The sequence below is a fragment of the Pipistrellus kuhlii genome, unplaced genomic scaffold (genome assembly GCF_014108245.1).
Source record: "Pipistrellus kuhlii isolate mPipKuh1 unplaced genomic scaffold, mPipKuh1.p scaffold_m20_p_29, whole genome shotgun sequence".
NCBI classification, from domain to species: Eukaryota; Metazoa; Chordata; class Mammalia; order Chiroptera; family Vespertilionidae; genus Pipistrellus; species Pipistrellus kuhlii.
The window spans coordinates 4,032,655-4,050,257 of NW_023425528.1; the positions used below are offsets into that span (position 1 = coordinate 4,032,655).

The following is a 17,603-nucleotide window of genomic DNA, read 5'->3' on the forward strand; positions in this document are numbered from 1 at the left end:
TTAGCAGGAAGAAGGGACAGTGAAACCACAGAGGGAAGGCAGGGGAGTGTGGGTGGGTGGGGAGAGATCAACCAAAGAACTTGTATGCATATATGTATAGCCCATCGATGCGACAATATGGTGGTGAAGGCCTAGGACAGGGGATGGGCTAGAATAGATCATTGGGGGAAGAGGAGGACAAATGTAATACTTTCAACAATAAAGATTAAGTTACAAAAAAAGCTCCAGCCCTTGTAGAAAAATGGAGGAGAGGGTATTTTTAAAATTTTCATTTCAAGAAAAACTATTTTAAATATAATAATGTTACATGCAATAAACTTTAATATTTCAAGAAAAAACATATTAAATATGTTACATGCACTAAAAATTAATATCAATAAAATGATTTTAAATATGATAGTGTTACATGCAATAAACACCAATTATTCAAGAAAAATGATCTTACATATATTACATGCAATAAAAATTAATATTTCAAGAATAAAATTATTCTTTTAATAAAATTATTCTTAATAAAATTATAATATTACCAAAACTGTACTAACATGGTATGATTTCACAAAAGTTATAGCAAATATTAAAATTCTACAAATAACAGGATTACTTATATTCTAGCATATTCCCTCCCCCACTCTGGCTCTATTTTTATCAGTTTATGTTGTTTATTATATTCCACAAATGAGATCATAAGATATTTATCTTTCTCTGGCTGGCTTTTTTTGCTTAGAATGATACTTTTAAAGTCTATTTTGTCTGATATGAGTATTGCTACTCCAGCTTTTTTTTCTCCATTTGCTTGGAAAATTTTTTTCCATACCTTCACTTTCATCCTGTGTGTGTCTTTTGTTTTGAGGTGGGTCTCTTGTAGACAGCATATAGTTGGGCCACGTTTTCATATCCATTCAGATACTCTACACCTTTTGATTGGAGCATCTATCCATTTACATTTAGGGTTATTATTGAGAGGTACTTATTTTTATATATATATTATTGATTTTTTACAGATAGGAAGGGAGAGGGAGAGAGAGTTAGAAACGTCGATGAAAGAGAAACATCAACCAGCTGCCTCTTGCACACCCCCTACTGGGGATGTGCCCGCAACCAAGGTACATGCCCTTCACCGGAATTGAACCTGGGACCTTTCAGTCCACAGACTGACGCTCTACCACTGAGCCAAACCGGTTTCGGCGAGAGTTATTTATTTATAGCCATTTTAATTCTGTATGGCTAGGTTTCTCTGTTTCTTCTTTTCAGCAATCCCTTTAGCATTTCTTGAAATGCTGGCTTGATGGTGATGTACTCCTTTAGCCTTTTTTGTTCAGGAGGCTCTTTATTTGACCAGCTATTTTTAATAACTTTGCTGGATACAGTAATCTTGGTCTCAGATCCTTGCTTTCCATTATCTTGAGTACTTCATACCTATAGAGTTTCTGATGAGAAATCAGGTGTCAGCCTTATTATGGGAACTCCTTTGTAGGTAAGTTTTCTTTTCTCTTGCTGCTTTGATTCTTTAATTTTTGGCATTTTAATTATGATATGTCTGGGCATGAGTCTGATTTGGGTTCTCTGTGCCTCCTGAACTTGTGTGACTTTTTCCTTTACCAAATTAGAGAACTCTTCTACCATTATTTCTTCAAGCACCTTCTCTGTTCCTTTCTCATTTTCCTGGCATACCTACTATTCTAATATTGTTATCTTTCACATTGTCCCACAACTCCCTTAAGCTGTTATCATATTTTTTTGTTTTTATTTCTTTTTGGTTCCCTAATTGAGTGGTATTTTCAACTGTCTTCTAATTCACTGATTCGATCCTCAGCTTCCTCTAATCTGCTGTGTATTCCTTCCAATGTGTTCTTTGTGTTATGTCATTCTTTATCTCAGACTGCTTTTTTTTCATAGTATATCTTTTCTTATACTGTTGAGCATTTTTAACACTGTTACTCAGAACTCTGTTTCAGTTAAATTTATTATCTCTGCTTCATTTCTCTCTTCTGGAAAATTTGCTAGTTCTTTCACTTGGGGGTTGTTTCCTCATTTTGGTTGTCTGTTTTGGTTTGTGACTATGTATTAGGTAGATCCTCTTCACCTCTCAATCTCTTGTGCAGGACAGAGTTAAAGGCTATTTCTAATTGGATATTGCAAAGACTCAAAGACTCCAGAGACCTCCGCTTCTACAGACTACTAGGATTTCAACTTGAATTGCTCCCAGGCAATCATCTTCAGGTGTGGCAAGAATTTTTTCAGCAGGGTGGAGCAGTTGCTTCTGCCTGGAGGATAATTGTTACTATTAATCTCATATATGGCCTCAAGGCAAGGTGTTTTCTTTTCTTTTTAAAAAAATATATTTTATTTTTTTTTTACACCAAGGAAGGGAGAGAAAGAAGGACAGAGAGCTAGAAACATCAATGAGAGAGAAACATTGACCAGCTGCCTCCTGCACCCCCCCTCCCCCCACCAGAAATGTGCCCGAAACCAAGGTACATGCCCTTAACCAGAATCTAACCTGGGACCTTTCAGTCCACAAGCCGATGCTCTGAGCCAAACCGATTTTGGCAAGGCAAGGTGTTTTCTAATAGGATTTGTTTACTCCTCTCTCCCCCAGGTAAGGCAGATGTCAATGTGGGAAAGATGTCCTCTGCTGTGTGAGGGAGTGACTCAGAACAGGAAACTTGGGGTGTCTGCCTTCTGAGTTCTACACCCCAAACCCCCAGTCATGAGTTCTGCTCTCACAGCTCCAGTCCACTTCACCCTTCCTCTGCCAGAGCACAAGGTGGGTGGCACTACAGGGAATATTGTGTGTTGGCCCTTTAAGAGGGTGCCGAACATTCAGCTGCCACTCCCTGGCAGACAGCACCCCAACTGCTTTTCCCAAATAGATGTTATGTGGGTATCCACCTCAGTTTGGTGCTCTCTCCTGGGGAGCACAGCTTTGGGATCTGATCCCAGAGTTCTCACTGGCACCTCCCACAGCCGATATCTCTCTCAGAGACTTCAGTTGCTGTCTGTGGGTGCCCAGCCAGCCCCTTCCCATCTCCGCCCCTCCTACCAGTTTCTATTCCTACCGTCTCCACCTTCTATCCTTGAGTATCAGGGTTCTCCTGTGAGTTTTCCATTGATTATTCAGGAAGCCTTTCCATATTTCAGTTGTAATTCCAGCTTGTTTCTGGGAGCATGTCTGTGCAGCATCCTTCTACTCTGCCACCATTTTTAATCTCCCAGGGGAGGGTTTTGAACTCCAAAGGAGCAGGTAGATGTAGGAGGCAGCTCTAATGAGAAGGTGGCAGCAACTAGCTGAATTTTCAGGTCATTTGAAAATCACCTGTTCAGACTAGGTATTTCATGTATAAGATTTAGTCCTATTATTGAAGCAGGTTTTTGGACTGGAACATACGGTGTTCCCCTGAGCAAACTGATTTTAAGCGGTTTGTCCACCGGAGTCGAAGAATGGATCCACAGATGGAAGGTGGTATAGCAAAGGTGGAAATTTATGGAAGAACAAGTATAGACTCCCACATGAGGGAAAGAGAAAGAATCTCACACCGCAGATGCCCACGTGGGGAGGGGGGAAAGTCCCTTGTTTCTATGGTTTATAAAGGCTGTATGTAGATCTTGGTGCCTTGATGTCTCCTCTTATTGGTCACTATTTCCTTGACTGGTTACTCTAGTAACTTCTGAGCTCAAAGGTCTAACTTCACATTTTCCTCCCCTCTGTCCTTATTGTTTTCCTATTCCCTTTGGGGTTTCTTCTTCTGGATGATGAAGGGCTTCCTTCCCTTTATTTTGTAAATATAAACCTTGTGCTGTTTCTAGCTCCCTCATTCTATGGAAATTACCTGTTGCAGCTTTTCAGCTTCCTTATTCTATGGAAATATATCTTCTGCTGCTCTGAAGCCCTGTGCTTCTTCTTCCATGGTCCCCTTAATTTCTAAAATTCCCTAAACCTGTCTTTTTCACCCCTAAAAATTCTTTTTTCATTATTTAAAGTACAGCTTTATTATCTGTGGTCAAACTTTATAGGACTTCATTTTATAATACATACTAACCAATCAGTTTAAATAAACCAAAGCAATGTACTTAGCTTGTAGTCTAAACAGAGTGGTAACTCTACTTAGTGTACTTGGGAAGAAGAAACTCTGAATTCTCAAGTGTCTAACAGGATCATTGAAACCAATGGCACAAAAATGAATGCAAGAGCTCAAGAGGAAATTGATAGATTAGAGAAGGTAGACTGGAGACCGGATGGCAGGACACGGGCTTTATTGGAGGGAAGAGGTGCGGAAAAGAGCGAGGGGCTTACAAGAGAGCGAGCAAGGGGCTTATAAGCACCTTTAAGGATAGAGGGCCAGGCTCAGGGCACTCAGCACATGCTGATTAGGGACTAGGGATTTAGGAATGGGGACTTAGGGTATTTGGCAGGTGCTGACTGGTGGTTCAGAGCTCAGGAATGTCTGGCTGCAGGTGGGGTTTACATCTGTCCATCAACTGGAGAAAGGGAGGATCTATCAGAAATCTCTAAACCCAAAAGTTTAACACGATTGATGGTTTTCTTAAGTTAAAGGCAATCCAATTTGACAATTTACTTTCATAAATTTAACTGTTCGAATTACACCTTTAACATAGTCTAAGTAAACCCATGTGTTTCATTATTTCAATTATAAAGACAGAAGACAAAGGCCTTCTCAAGGACTTTTCAGTTGAAATAATAAAAACATCCTTCTTAAGAGAAAGTATTTTAATTTGCCTTTGTTTCTAAGAGTGCACACCAGTGGTAGTATTCAAGAAAATATAAATATTTAAACTTTTCATTAGATTCTATTTCAAGATTTCTCAAAAACAGGGTTGAAACTGAGGATAGAATAACTTCCTATTCAAAACCATTAATTTAGTTTGGAGCTACCATTAGCAGATAAAGAATACTAGAAAACACAAGTGGTGTTTAATTCACTTTCTTAGCCCCAATCTCACATCACACATACATAAAATGTTTGCAACAACTTAAAGTTAAAATTTTATCTCCTGAGCTTAATCATGGAAAGGATAAATTCCAAGTGTTTTTATGTAAATTGTTGTGGCAGAGCCCCTCCCCCCATTTAACTTTTCAAATGGCATTTTAGATTTGCATACTACTATCTTAAAAGCTAAAGCCTCCTTGAGTAACTAGTACTTTAAATACTTTCTGTAAGAAGTGCAAAGTTAGTATTATTGTTAAATGTGTTAAGAATTTTGAACAATAAAATGATTTTGTGTATTTTTAGCTTCAGTATTAAAAAAAGCATTTGCCTCCCCCCCCCACCCCCCTGAAATGTATGGCTGCACAGATTTAAGGTATATTGCTCCTCCATTTCCCAGTGTAATCATTTATAGCCACCTATTGTATTATTAATAAACATTTGTGAACAATAGATTTCAAATAAGCAGCAGAAATACTTAATACTCCACTGTCCAATATATTTTGAAAAGTAGGTTAATGCGAATAAACATTACTAATATTGCTCTTTTATAATCCCTACTAAATAAAGCTGTAACTATTAAATATTTAAAATTGAATTACATTCATAAAGGACTGTGAGATGACATGAAGTGAGCAATACAGCTCTGAAGCTATAGCTTAAACCATTGAGAAACCTTATAGATCTTATCCTGAAAATTTCTTATTTTTTCTTGAGGACCCAAAATGTGATATGTATTATACAGAACAGTGTGACTGTGCATCAATGAGAAGGCACTTAAATTGAGATTAAGCAGGTTCTTATTAAACTAGCATAATCGAGGAGTACATTTTGTCAATATTTTAAGTGTTAGCTGACACTTTAAAATTTTTTTGTTTTAACAGACTTTTCAGCAATTAATTCAGATTCTTAAAATGTTACTATAGTTTATTTTGCTAATTAACATAAGCATTTAGAGCATCAGAACACTAATTAGCTTACTAAAACAGATTAACTTTCAGCCAGATAACTCACTTGCAAGTCCTGGACCAATTATTTCAAGTGTGCCTGGGTGTATAACATTTACATGTTTGTTAAATATGGACAATAAAACGCAGTAATATACCTGAAAAATAATCATAACCAGCACATGCAAAAAGTTCCTACAACTCCATAATAAAAACAAATCATTTATAAACACTTCAAAAAGGAACACATATAACTAGCAAACAAGCACTAGAAAAGTGCTCACCATAATCACGGAAATGCAAATTAAAGCCACAATGAGATATCATTTACTACACATACATCAGAATGGCTAAAATAAAAAAAGACTGACACCACCAAATGTTAACCAGGATGAAAAACTGGAACTCTCACACATTGCTAGTGGAAGTATAACATGTTATAGTCATTTTGGAAAATGTCCTATAGTTCCTTACAAAACTAAGCATTACATTTAACCTATGACCCAGCAATTCCATTCCAAGAGGAATAAAAACAAATACTCACAAAAAGACTTCAAAAATATGTTCATAGCTTTATTTGTATCTAGAAATTGGAAATGGCCCAGTTGCCCATCAACAGGAGAATGGATAAACAACAGCATATCTATACAATGAAATGCTGCTAAGCCATAAGAAACTATTGACACACAACATGCATGAATCCCAAATATACAAAGATGAAAGAAACCTTACACAAACAAGCAGAAACTAATATATGATGAGGAGAAATCATAAGGAACAATAGTTGCCCAGGGGACAGGAAGGGAGAAGCAGGAATTAATTGGAAAGAAGCATAAGGGAATCTTCTGGGTTGAAAATGTTATCTTGATAATGGCTTGGGTTTCATAGATATAATTTGTCAAAATGCACTGTATCAAACAAGATTTGTCCATTTCATTGCATGTACACTTTATCTCAAGAAGGAAAAAAAGAAACTTTATCAAATACTTATCTCTAACAATATGCATGCTGAAATCTTTAGGATTAAGAGGTATATTCTTTCTTTGCAATATAATAAAAAATAAGGACTTATCAATGGATATATGAAAACATAAGTATAGTAAATGTTAATTTTTGGGTGGTAGATATATGAACGTTAATTGCACAATTATTTCAACTTTTCTATGTTTAAAATTTTTCATAATAACACATTGGAAAAATAAGCATTGAGTAAAGTAAAAGAACTAGGTTAAAAAAACAAAACAAATCTAAACCATACTTCAAAGCAACTAGGAAGAAAACTTCTTAGATAGCCGAAGCTGTTTCAGCAGATCTAAAGGAATGAAATAAAATTAAAACAAAGTTCAACTACTAAGCAAGCAAAAACAAACCTGTGTATTATAGTGGTTTTTTGTAGTTGTTAATTATCACCTGAGGATATTTTTCCATTTATGTTTTTAGAGAGACTGGAAATGGAGGTGGGGGAGAAACATTGATGTGAGAGACATATCGATTGGTTGCCTCCCACTCATTCCCTGACCAGGGTGGGGAATGGAAACCAAATCCCAGGTACATGCCCTTGACTGGGAATCAAACCAGTAACCCTTTGGTCCAGGGGCCAATACTCTAACCACTGAGTAACAATGGCCAGGGCAAGTGTTTGTTTTTATTTTATTATGGTAAGAACACCTAACATGAGATCTTCCCTTTTAAGATTTTAATTATACAATACAGTTCTGTTGTCTACAGGCACAAAGTTGTACAGCAGAGCTCTACAATTTACTCATCTTACATAACTGAAACTTACCAAGATAAAAATAGTCACTTTTTGATCTGGCTAATATAGCGGCAAAGAAATAAAACATTCTTTTTTTTAAAGTCTATAAGTTTAGTACCCCAGTACTAGGATATTTTTTTCTATAATTCTGCAAAAGATTTGAAAAAAAAACACCCATAACTATTATATAATTTGAAAGAAGCTAAAAGGTTTGCTAGTAAAGGTTTACTAGTTGATTAGGTGAAGGTACTAACCACCCATAAAACAACAGTAAATCACTACTATTAATCAAGGTTTGGCCAAAATAAATGTTAAAGTTTTAATTCATTGACTGGCCTGAATAAGAATTGATTTGGTTTAACCTCATTATTGTTGAATCTCCCTCACCCCCAAATGTTTGGCCAGTGGAAAGATCCACCTACCAGGGAAAAAGCAACAAAACCAAATAGCTGTTTAACAGTAATTTTCTGATTTCCAAGCTTCCCTCTGGCAGCCATAAAAAATGAATTTAAAAGTGGTACTGATTATTAGGAAAACAGAGCAGTTAAAACCTGAAATGGTTCACTTACCTCAATTAGTTTCAACTACAATAAATGTCTAGTTTAATAAAATTTAGTTTTACATGGAGTGAATATTCTTGAGAATTACAGATTTTTTAAGACTCAGTTGCCTTTATTATAGGCTTCCTAACCTCCCAGATATCTTAACAAGGTACCTATGGACCTTATGAGATAGCCTCTCTAAAATCTTATGTTTAATTCTTTTAAGGATACAAAGCGTTTTTAAAAATCTGAACTCTAACTTCATAAACATTTACTCTCCAGATGGCCAGTTACAAAGGGAGCTCTTCTCTATTAGGAGAAATTTTAAAAACAAAAATAGAATTGCATAATGAATCCAAGTTTCAAGAATTATAATTCAAGTTATTAGCATGCAGCTAGTCTTTTATTTATAAATTCCACCCCTCTCCCAGGTTTTGAGGCAATACCCAGACTTGTCACTTTAATGCAGTTTTATTACAACAGCAGTTAGGTATCTAAACTCAGGTCCACCTGAAGTTTCCTGAATCTACAATACATCTTCCCACACATCACTTGAAACTGCTTTTAATAATTGAGGCAGGAGAGAAGTGTTCTGAATAAAGTTGTTCCAGCCTGATCAGCATGACTCAGTGATGGGGTATGGACCTATGAACCAGGAGCTCACATTTGATTCTTAGGGCACATGCCAGGGTTGCAAGTTCGATCCCCAGTGTGGGGCGTGCAGGAGGCAGCTGATCTATTATTCTCTCTCATCATTGATATTTCTATCTCTCTCTTCCTCTCTGAAATCAGTAAAAATATTTAAAATTTTTGTTCCAATTTGCTTAACATTCTGAGTAAAATGGGGAGAACAAGATGTTGTCTTTTGCTACACTGTTACAGAAAACCAAAGAACAAAGCAATACCAGAGATGAAGTTACATTTATACCCACAGGCCCAGAGGAAAATGTCTCTCAAATTCTGGGCCCCAACATGCAGGAATTCTCCCTATTTATATGATTTTACCTTCTTTGTCTCCCAAATATGGAGTATTTTCGGCCCCCTTTTGAAAGTTCTTAAAGGGCCCAAATGTGCTGGACCTTGAGACCTCAACCAGAGGTCTGGCCTGATGCCAGCATTGATAACCTTGTCTGGGGAAGGTTTAATTTACAGAAGCCAAATAACAGGGTTAAAATTTCAAACAGGAGTTTTCATACAAGATGGATGCTTCAATACTAGTTGTCCTGAATTCTTAATTATTGTAAATCTAAGTATAAATGGCTGCAAAGAGGTTTCATGCAAAATAAACTAAATATGTCCCAGAGTTAGAAAAGTCTAGATTAATTACACACACCACTCTTCCCCAATGAACTACTTCATTATACACAGAGATTTATGTCTGAACTTCTGATGTTCACATTAAAAAATTCTGGTTTGTTTGTACTTTTATTTCCAAAGCTAATTAAAAGGTTATGCCTTGATTATAGGCCACAAAAAAATGAAAGAGGTTTTAAATTCACAGGTCTTGAACTTCAACAGATTCAATATTTTCATCTCTTCTTACTCAAGGCAGAAAACCACAATTAGTTTTCAGAATAAATATACACAGCATAAAAATGAATCATGATAGTTTTTCCTCACTATGGAAATGATTTGGCTTTCTACCTTTGTTGTGAACAGATTTATCACAGGAAGGGGGTGAAAATAAAGAGTCCAGAACAAACCACAGTACCTTTATATTTGTATCTCCTTCCAACAATTATATATGGAAAAAATTTGGTTATAACCTCAGAGGAAGAGAAGGATATCTTTTGTAACATTAAGAACTAAAGCGGTAATATGTAAAAAGCCTACCACTATATGTTTACACAATAGGTTGATTAAACTGTTAAGTCCTAAGGGTTTTTTATTACCAGAAAAACTACTTCCTTATTATCTGGAAAATTCCTTCAAAAGACAGTGCAGCCCAGCCACCATGGTTTCAGTGGTTGTCAACCTAGGAACCAAGAGATCATGGTTTGATTCCTGGTCAGGGCAGATGTCCGGGTAGCAGGATTATCCCCAGTGGAGAGCATGCAGGAGGTGGCCAACCAATGATTCTCTCTCATCATTGATGTTTCTATCTTTCCCCCTTTCTTCTCTGAAATCAATAAAATAATTAAAGACAATGCAAATTTCTGCAGCAGATGTTACCTTCACCAGCTGAACTCCCAAAATAATAGCAGGTTCAGGATATACTCCTTGATTATTTCTTACAGATGACTGATAGGAATACGTAATAAGGGAATTATACTTGTATGATTTAAACCAGTGGTTCTCAACCTTCCTAATGCCGTGAGTCTTTAATATAGTTCATGTTCTGGTGACCCCCAACCATAAAGTTATTTCCATTGCTACTTTATAACTGTAATTTTGCTATTGTTATGAATTGTGATGCAAATATCTGATATGCAGGATACATTTTCATTGTTACAAATTGAACATAATTAAAGCATAGTGATTAGTCACAAAAACAATATGTAAGTATATATTGTGAAGTATTTGTTTCTAATTACAAGTAAATGAAAATTTGTCTTGAAGCATGGTATAGCATGGGTAACAGTCTTAATATAACAACAGTAAACTACATTGCTACATTTTGCAACAGTATGCGTAAAACGTCAATGTCAGTGCGAAGGTTGAGATTGCTTCTTTCTCACCAGATCAGAAATTCTCGGGACAGTCTTTGCAAAAGCACAACGAAGATCCTCTTCCACAACAAGTCTACTTCTGTATTTAGACTTGGTAACCAACAAGCTGGGAAACCCTGTTTCACAAAGATATATTGTTGGAAATGGAAGAGAGTGCAACACAGTCTCAGGCAGAACAGGATATGGACTGTAAACACTTGATCCAGAATTTTGTAACTGGCATTGTAGAGAAATCAGTTCTCACTGCATCACTGTTAATAAGTTCAATGAACTCCTCTTGTGCTGTCTGAAACATCTTCAACCTTGACTGTGAATGGGCTTCTGGCAAGTGCAAATGGGGTGTTAGGTAGATTTGGAAACTATGATGAAATCTCGTCTGCAAGCATGTGCAAGTGTTCTTTCACAGAAATTATTATAATATTTTTGTCTGGTTCAATGTCATGTTCCTCAAAGAAAGCAGATAAGGTAAGCAACATGTAAATTTTATTTTCATCCAATTATTATTATTATTATTTTTGCCAAAGCTGAAGTTTCATTTGCAATGATCGGATCTTTTCAGACAAATCAAGGCATGTTGCATTTGGTCCTTGGAGTGATAAATTTAACTCATTCAAGATGTCAAAGATGGCTACCAAGTAAGCCATTTTCTGCAGTTCACTTTTTTTTTTTTTTTTTTTTTTTTTTTTTTTTATAAAATATATTTTTATTGATTTTGTACAGAGAGGAAGGGAGAGAGATAGTTAGAAACATTGATGAGAGAGAGTCATCGATCAGCTGCCTCTTGCACACCCCCTACTGGGGATGTGCCCGCAACCAAGGTACATGCCCTTGACCGGAATCGAACCCGGGACCCTTCAGTCCCCAAGCCGACGCTCTATCCATTGAGCCAAACCGGTCTTGGCTGCAGTTCACTTTTATTGCTGAAAAGTGCTTCGAATGCGGTCTTGCTTTCCGATTTAAAAACGTTTTGAGTTCATCACGAAGCTCAAAATCATGTTTTAAAACTTTTCCTCTCAACAACCATCTCACTTCACTGTGAAATAGCAGAGTATTGTTCTGGGCATGCAACTCGTTGCACAGTTGAAAAAACAGTCGACTGTTTAAGTGTTTGCCTTTACAAAATTGACATAACTTATGACGCTTTTCATTACTTCTTGTAACTCTTGTGGCAGCATCTTCATTGCTAATATTTGCTGATGAATCATTCAGTGAGTTCCGATGATTTTTGGTGACTCATTCAGTACCAAACGTTGAAATCCATATCGACATCCTAGCATAGCTGGAGCACCATCTGTGCAAACACCACAAACCTTTTCCCAAGAGATCTTATGCTCTTTCAGAAACAAACCAACTGTCTAATACATCAAGTGCAGTAATTGTTGTTTCAAGAGGTTTGCAAAAAAGAAACTCATCCTTAAAGTTGCCATCATTAATATACCTCACATAAACCAGTAACTGTGAACAGTTTGCAACATCTGTAGATTCATCAAGCTGGATACTAAATATTGGAAGTGGAGTAGATTTAATTTCTTGGATTACTGATCAAGAATATCAACAGACACACCATCTATTCTTCTGTGGACAGTGTCATTAGATAAGGAAATTGCACTCAATTTCCTAACAAATTTGTCTCTGATCATAACTGGAACAATGTCTTTGGCCACTGGCACCAGTAAATCCTCAGCAATGGTGTAAGGTTTCATAGCTCTGGCAATTCTGAGTGCCACCAAATATGAAGCTTCAACAGCTGCTATGTTTTGTTTGTGGTACTTGCCTGTGTCAAGTCTGGCTTTCTTGAGTCCATCAGCTTTGCTACTAAAATAGTTGGTATCCTTGCCGGCAAAGCTGAGATGCTTGCTATCAAAATGGCGTTTTAGTTTGTTCAGCTTCATAGACTCAGCTGATAGAACTTCACAACAAATAACATGTTGCGGTGTCTCAATTCCTGCTGTAATTATTGAGGTAAAACCATACTGTAAAAAATCACTATATTTTCTTTTCTTAACGTTCTTCTCTACATGATCCATTGTCATGGGATGTTTTGCTAATGAAAATAATATACAACCAATAGCTTTAATAATACAAAAAATGATACATGGCATAGTTCAGTCAATACAGTTCATTAAAGTTTCCTATGATTTACCATTCTGTGTTTTGTTTTGTTTTACATACCTGTTACTATCACAAGGGGGCAGTATTCACATCAACCACAGCTGAATATAAAAAGACCAATCAGCATCCAGATTAAGTTGCCATGGTATAGATTTTTTTTTGCAGTAGTTGATGATTTTACATTTACCCAGAAATTATCATTCATGAAGTGAATAACTGCTTTCAACAACGCAGCTGCTTTCTACACAGTAGCTTCTCTCTACTCATGTGTGACTGGTCTGCATAAGTACATTATGGCGCCAAGCCTGTCACATACACCTGTATTTGTACAGGGTGTATGTGATGGGGTTGGTGTGATGATGTCATTACGTCGGGCCCTCGTATGTGGGCGTATCTGCATATGGGCAGACCCACCTGGAGACAGACAGAGGAGCGGTGTCTCGGTTCCTAAGACCATCGGAAATATGTGTTTTCCAATGGTCTTAAGCAACCCTTGTAAAAGGATCATTCTGACCTCCAAAAGGGTAGCGACCCACGGGTTGAGAACGGCTGATTTAAACAGACCATAAATACTGTTGACTTAAACACCGGCAACAGTGACAATTAGGTTTATCATTAATCTTTGGTTTAACTTAATAACAAGTATTCATTAAATTGTGTTAATTAGTAATGGAACTCAAGGGAAGGCAGTAGCCTACAAGTTTAAAATAAAAACAAATCAATTACAATAGAAGCCTAAGGCAAATGTGCTTGTCTTAAAAACAAACAATTCCCAGACTCACATTTTCTAGACTACAATCTTCTAAAATGCCCCTTAGAAGCTAATTAGTGAACCATTGACAACAGTTGAAGATACAAAACAATTATTTCCTGTGAGTTATGTATATTTCAGAAATGTTAGCATGTTTGAAAATGTTGAAGAGGGGGTTAACTCCATATTTTAAGCTTGGCTAATATAAACCTTTACTTAAAACAATTTGCAGGCTGCACAAATTGAGAATTCAGGAGATTAACAGAGAAGATAAACATTAACACATAGAGGAAGATTATTATAAAGATCAGCACACTATTGTTCATCTTTTTCTTTTTTTTACTACAGTTGTCAGATGCCAACTTGCAGAGCAAGTACTTACAAAACCAGCTCCATGTCTATTATGAAGCAGAAGCCTTAAATAGTGCACTGATTTGGAACTCATTAATATCAATCATCTTGAGAACAGTACACTGAAGATGGAATATATTATTTGCAATGGATGCCATTCTAATTTTTTCAACTGTTCAAGTACCCTGAGTTCTGAGGTAATTTGACCTGGGGTATAACTGAAGGTAGACAAGGACAAAGTGATTCACATGCATAAATAACCATTTAAAACGGCAATATAAACAGGTTTTGTGGCAATGAAAGAACACTTTAAAAATTGCTGTTTGTCAGTTGAGCTATAGCAAAGTATTCAGATTAATTACCCCACAGAGGAGAATTGATGGGTACAGAAAATCTTGTGTCCTTTATGTAGATGAAAGGGAGATGATAGGCTGATAAAAATATGTCTCACAGAAAGTTAGAGATAAGGTGGGCCTGGAGAGATACAATATAAGTCTAAAAACAAAAATGGAAGATGTGACAACTATTGGAAGTATAGGACAATGAGAAATTAAGTCTAGATTGAAGTTTCATAAGAGAGTGAACAGATTAAAAAAAAACAAAACAGAAATACTACCTAAAAAAGGATCATTCTCAAGGGAAAAACAACAACAGATATGGTAGTATAGATTGCAATGTCTTGAGATTAAATAGTATTTCAACTGGCTCTGCCAGTTCATGCTATAAATTCACATGCTTTTGTAACCCAAATACTAGTGAAAAAAACACATTAGAATGATCAAATGTCTGGTACTCTGTGTTACCATAAAAAAGCAGAAATGAAGAAAATACCAATCATTTTAACAATTTTAAATGCTATTTTTTATTTACTGCTAATTGTGCAAATGATACCAATTCAATACTGTGCAGTAAAAGTTACATAAATCCAACATTTAAACAATAGCATATGGGATAAATCTAAAGCAGAGCACCATGTGCCTTCGAAACTAATAAATATCACACAACGCAACTTAGTTCAGACTATTCTTAAGAAACCCAAAGAGCTCTCATTTAATATTGTTAGTTACCCAGAAACAACTGCTCTTGATTTTCGCTTCATTTTCTAGAGAAAAGTGGAAGTTAATAGAATTTTGTAGTTTAATCTGATGTGTGACATCTAAACCTAGGAAATAGTTTGTATGACTTATTCCTTTTATCAACTGACAAGCTGGCTGACAGGAAGACAGCTGAATACAACTAAGTATGCTCAACATGAGGCTAGTTATACATTTATCTCAATTTCCTTATTCACAGCCCAAAGTAATATTCCTTTATTTTAAAGTACTATTTTAAATCAAAAGATAAAATAATCTTAAAGATGGATACACTAGTAAGTACTCTAACCACCTAAATCACTTAAACACTAACATAGAATAGTTTAAAAAAAATCAAAAAAGCAAGAAAAATGGCAGTGCAAGAATACATCATACTGCTGAATCTTACATATTCCGAGGTACAAAATGAGAAGGTGAGGGAGGTGAAGCAATATAGCCAACTGGGCCAGGATTCATAGCACCAAAAATGTGAGGAGAACCACCATATGCTGCACCAATGGGATGCCAAGGGGCAACATAGGAAAACTCCGGCATAACAGGAAGGCAGGAATCAAAACCCGGCAAAGTTGGCTGCCCACAGTGATCTGTCATCACTGGATAATAGACTGTTCCATGAGGGACAGATGCAGGGTCAGCATTTGGAAAAGTACCTGAAACAAATACTGCATTTAGAACACATTATATACAAAGATTCATTAAACAAAACTATAAATGAATGTTTTTACATGTAAAAATGAAATTAGCACTAACTATAGTAAAGATCATAGAAATTGCAGCAGGAGCAGTTTAGATATAAAATTTGATTAAAACAGACTACTAAAAGATTATATGAGCATTTCCTAATTGGAAAATATTATACACACATACATCCACGTGCATGTATATATCAAATATATTCTACCTAGTGGTAGCTATCTCTCTGGGATGATTTTTGCACCAACAGACTAAATACATAAACATTTGTTAGAATCCTTCTAGTCAACTAAATTCTAATAAGAGTTGCTCACAACCAAGTTAGCCACTAGTTTTCCAATATAACACATACCATCCAGATTACTATTTTTTTAATTACTTTCGCAATTAAAAACTCAATGTCTATATAGCCTTGTCTACACTTCAAGGTATAGTTCTGAAGGACATTTAAACATTTAAGTGCCACCTCTTGAATGTCATTAAGATCCTAGCATAAATTCAATTTAAATAGCAGTTTTACTATCATGAGTCAGTATCAGAGGAAATAGATGTTGGTGTGACCTTACTATATATTGACTACATATAAATATTAAACAAAAAGGAGTACCTTCATTACTTGTGATAACTTAGATTAGCTCATTCTGTGAGATTAAGACCATCACTGTCTCATGGTTTACTATAAATAAAAAATAGATCTATAAGAGGTATCTGGCACAAAAATGCAATAAAGGTTGATATTTTAATTTTTATTACCATGGGCCACATCACACCACCATACCAGGAGTAAGATTCTATAGTGCTAATATTCCAAAACCATTAATATGCTTTAAAAAGGGAGGAGAGAAAGGAAATGCACATTCCTCACATGCACCAGGCACAGTATACTTATACATAAAGTCTCTATTCATTCTTATAACAACCCTGGCAAGTCAGGTATTGCCGGTTTTACAGAAAATTAGACTTAGGGAGGCTAAGTAACTTAGCCAAGATCACAACCATTGAGTAGCAGTGCTGGAATGAGAAACACATTTCGTTAGGTTAGTCCACACTATGTCTTCTTACCTCCAGCTGATTCTTTCCAAGAAGGGCCATCCAATGATCCTATTCTAAAACCTTCAAAATGCAACCATCCTTTTTAGTCTTAAGATTCCTTTACACTTAAAGATTGAGGATCCCAAATAGCTTTTGTTTATGTGGCTTATATTTATAAACATTTACCATATTAAGTATTAAACTGAGAAACTGAAAAATATTAATTCATGTAAAAATAAGCCCTTAATGTTAACACAAATTCTTTATGCTAAATGTATTTATTATCCTAAACAAAAGAAAACTGTCATAAGTGGCATTATTTCACACTTGTGTAAGTCTCTAATGTATGGTTTAATAGAAAACAGCTGGATTCTCAAATCTGCTTCTGTATTTAATCTATTATGATATATTGTTTTGGTTGAAGTATATGAAGAAAATCTGGCTTCATACAGATATGTACTTGGAAAAGAGAAGTCTTTTAGTAAGTAGTTCGTTATTGTAGATCTACAATGTTACAACAAAACTAGGTAAGTAGTAGTTTGTTATATATCAACTAGAGGCCTGGTGCATGAAATTCATGCACTTGGGGGAAGGGGTCCCCTCAGCCAGCCTGCACCCTCTTGCAGTTCAGGAGCCCTCAGGGGATGTCTGACTGATGGCTTAGGCTCACTCTCTGTGGGGAGTGGGACTAAGCCAGCAGTCAGACA

General features: G+C 36.0%; 1 protein-coding gene and 1 pseudogene across 1 annotated transcript in view; both read right to left on the bottom strand.

Annotated features, from left to right (window-relative positions):
- Positions 1-10,697: 10,697 nt before the first annotated feature.
- On the bottom strand, positions 10,698-13,159 carry LOC118728150 (annotated as a pseudogene).
- Positions 13,160-14,920: 1,761 nt separating this feature from the next.
- The window catches only part of ALG13 (ALG13 UDP-N-acetylglucosaminyltransferase subunit), a 79,635-nt gene continuing 76,952 nt past the window's right edge, over positions 14,921-17,603 (bottom strand). Inside the window, 1 exon segment of the mRNA XM_036454428.2 lies at positions 14,921-15,821. Coding sequence (XP_036310321.1) covers positions 15,556-15,821 — 266 coding nt within the window. The 3' untranslated portion in view covers positions 14,921-15,555.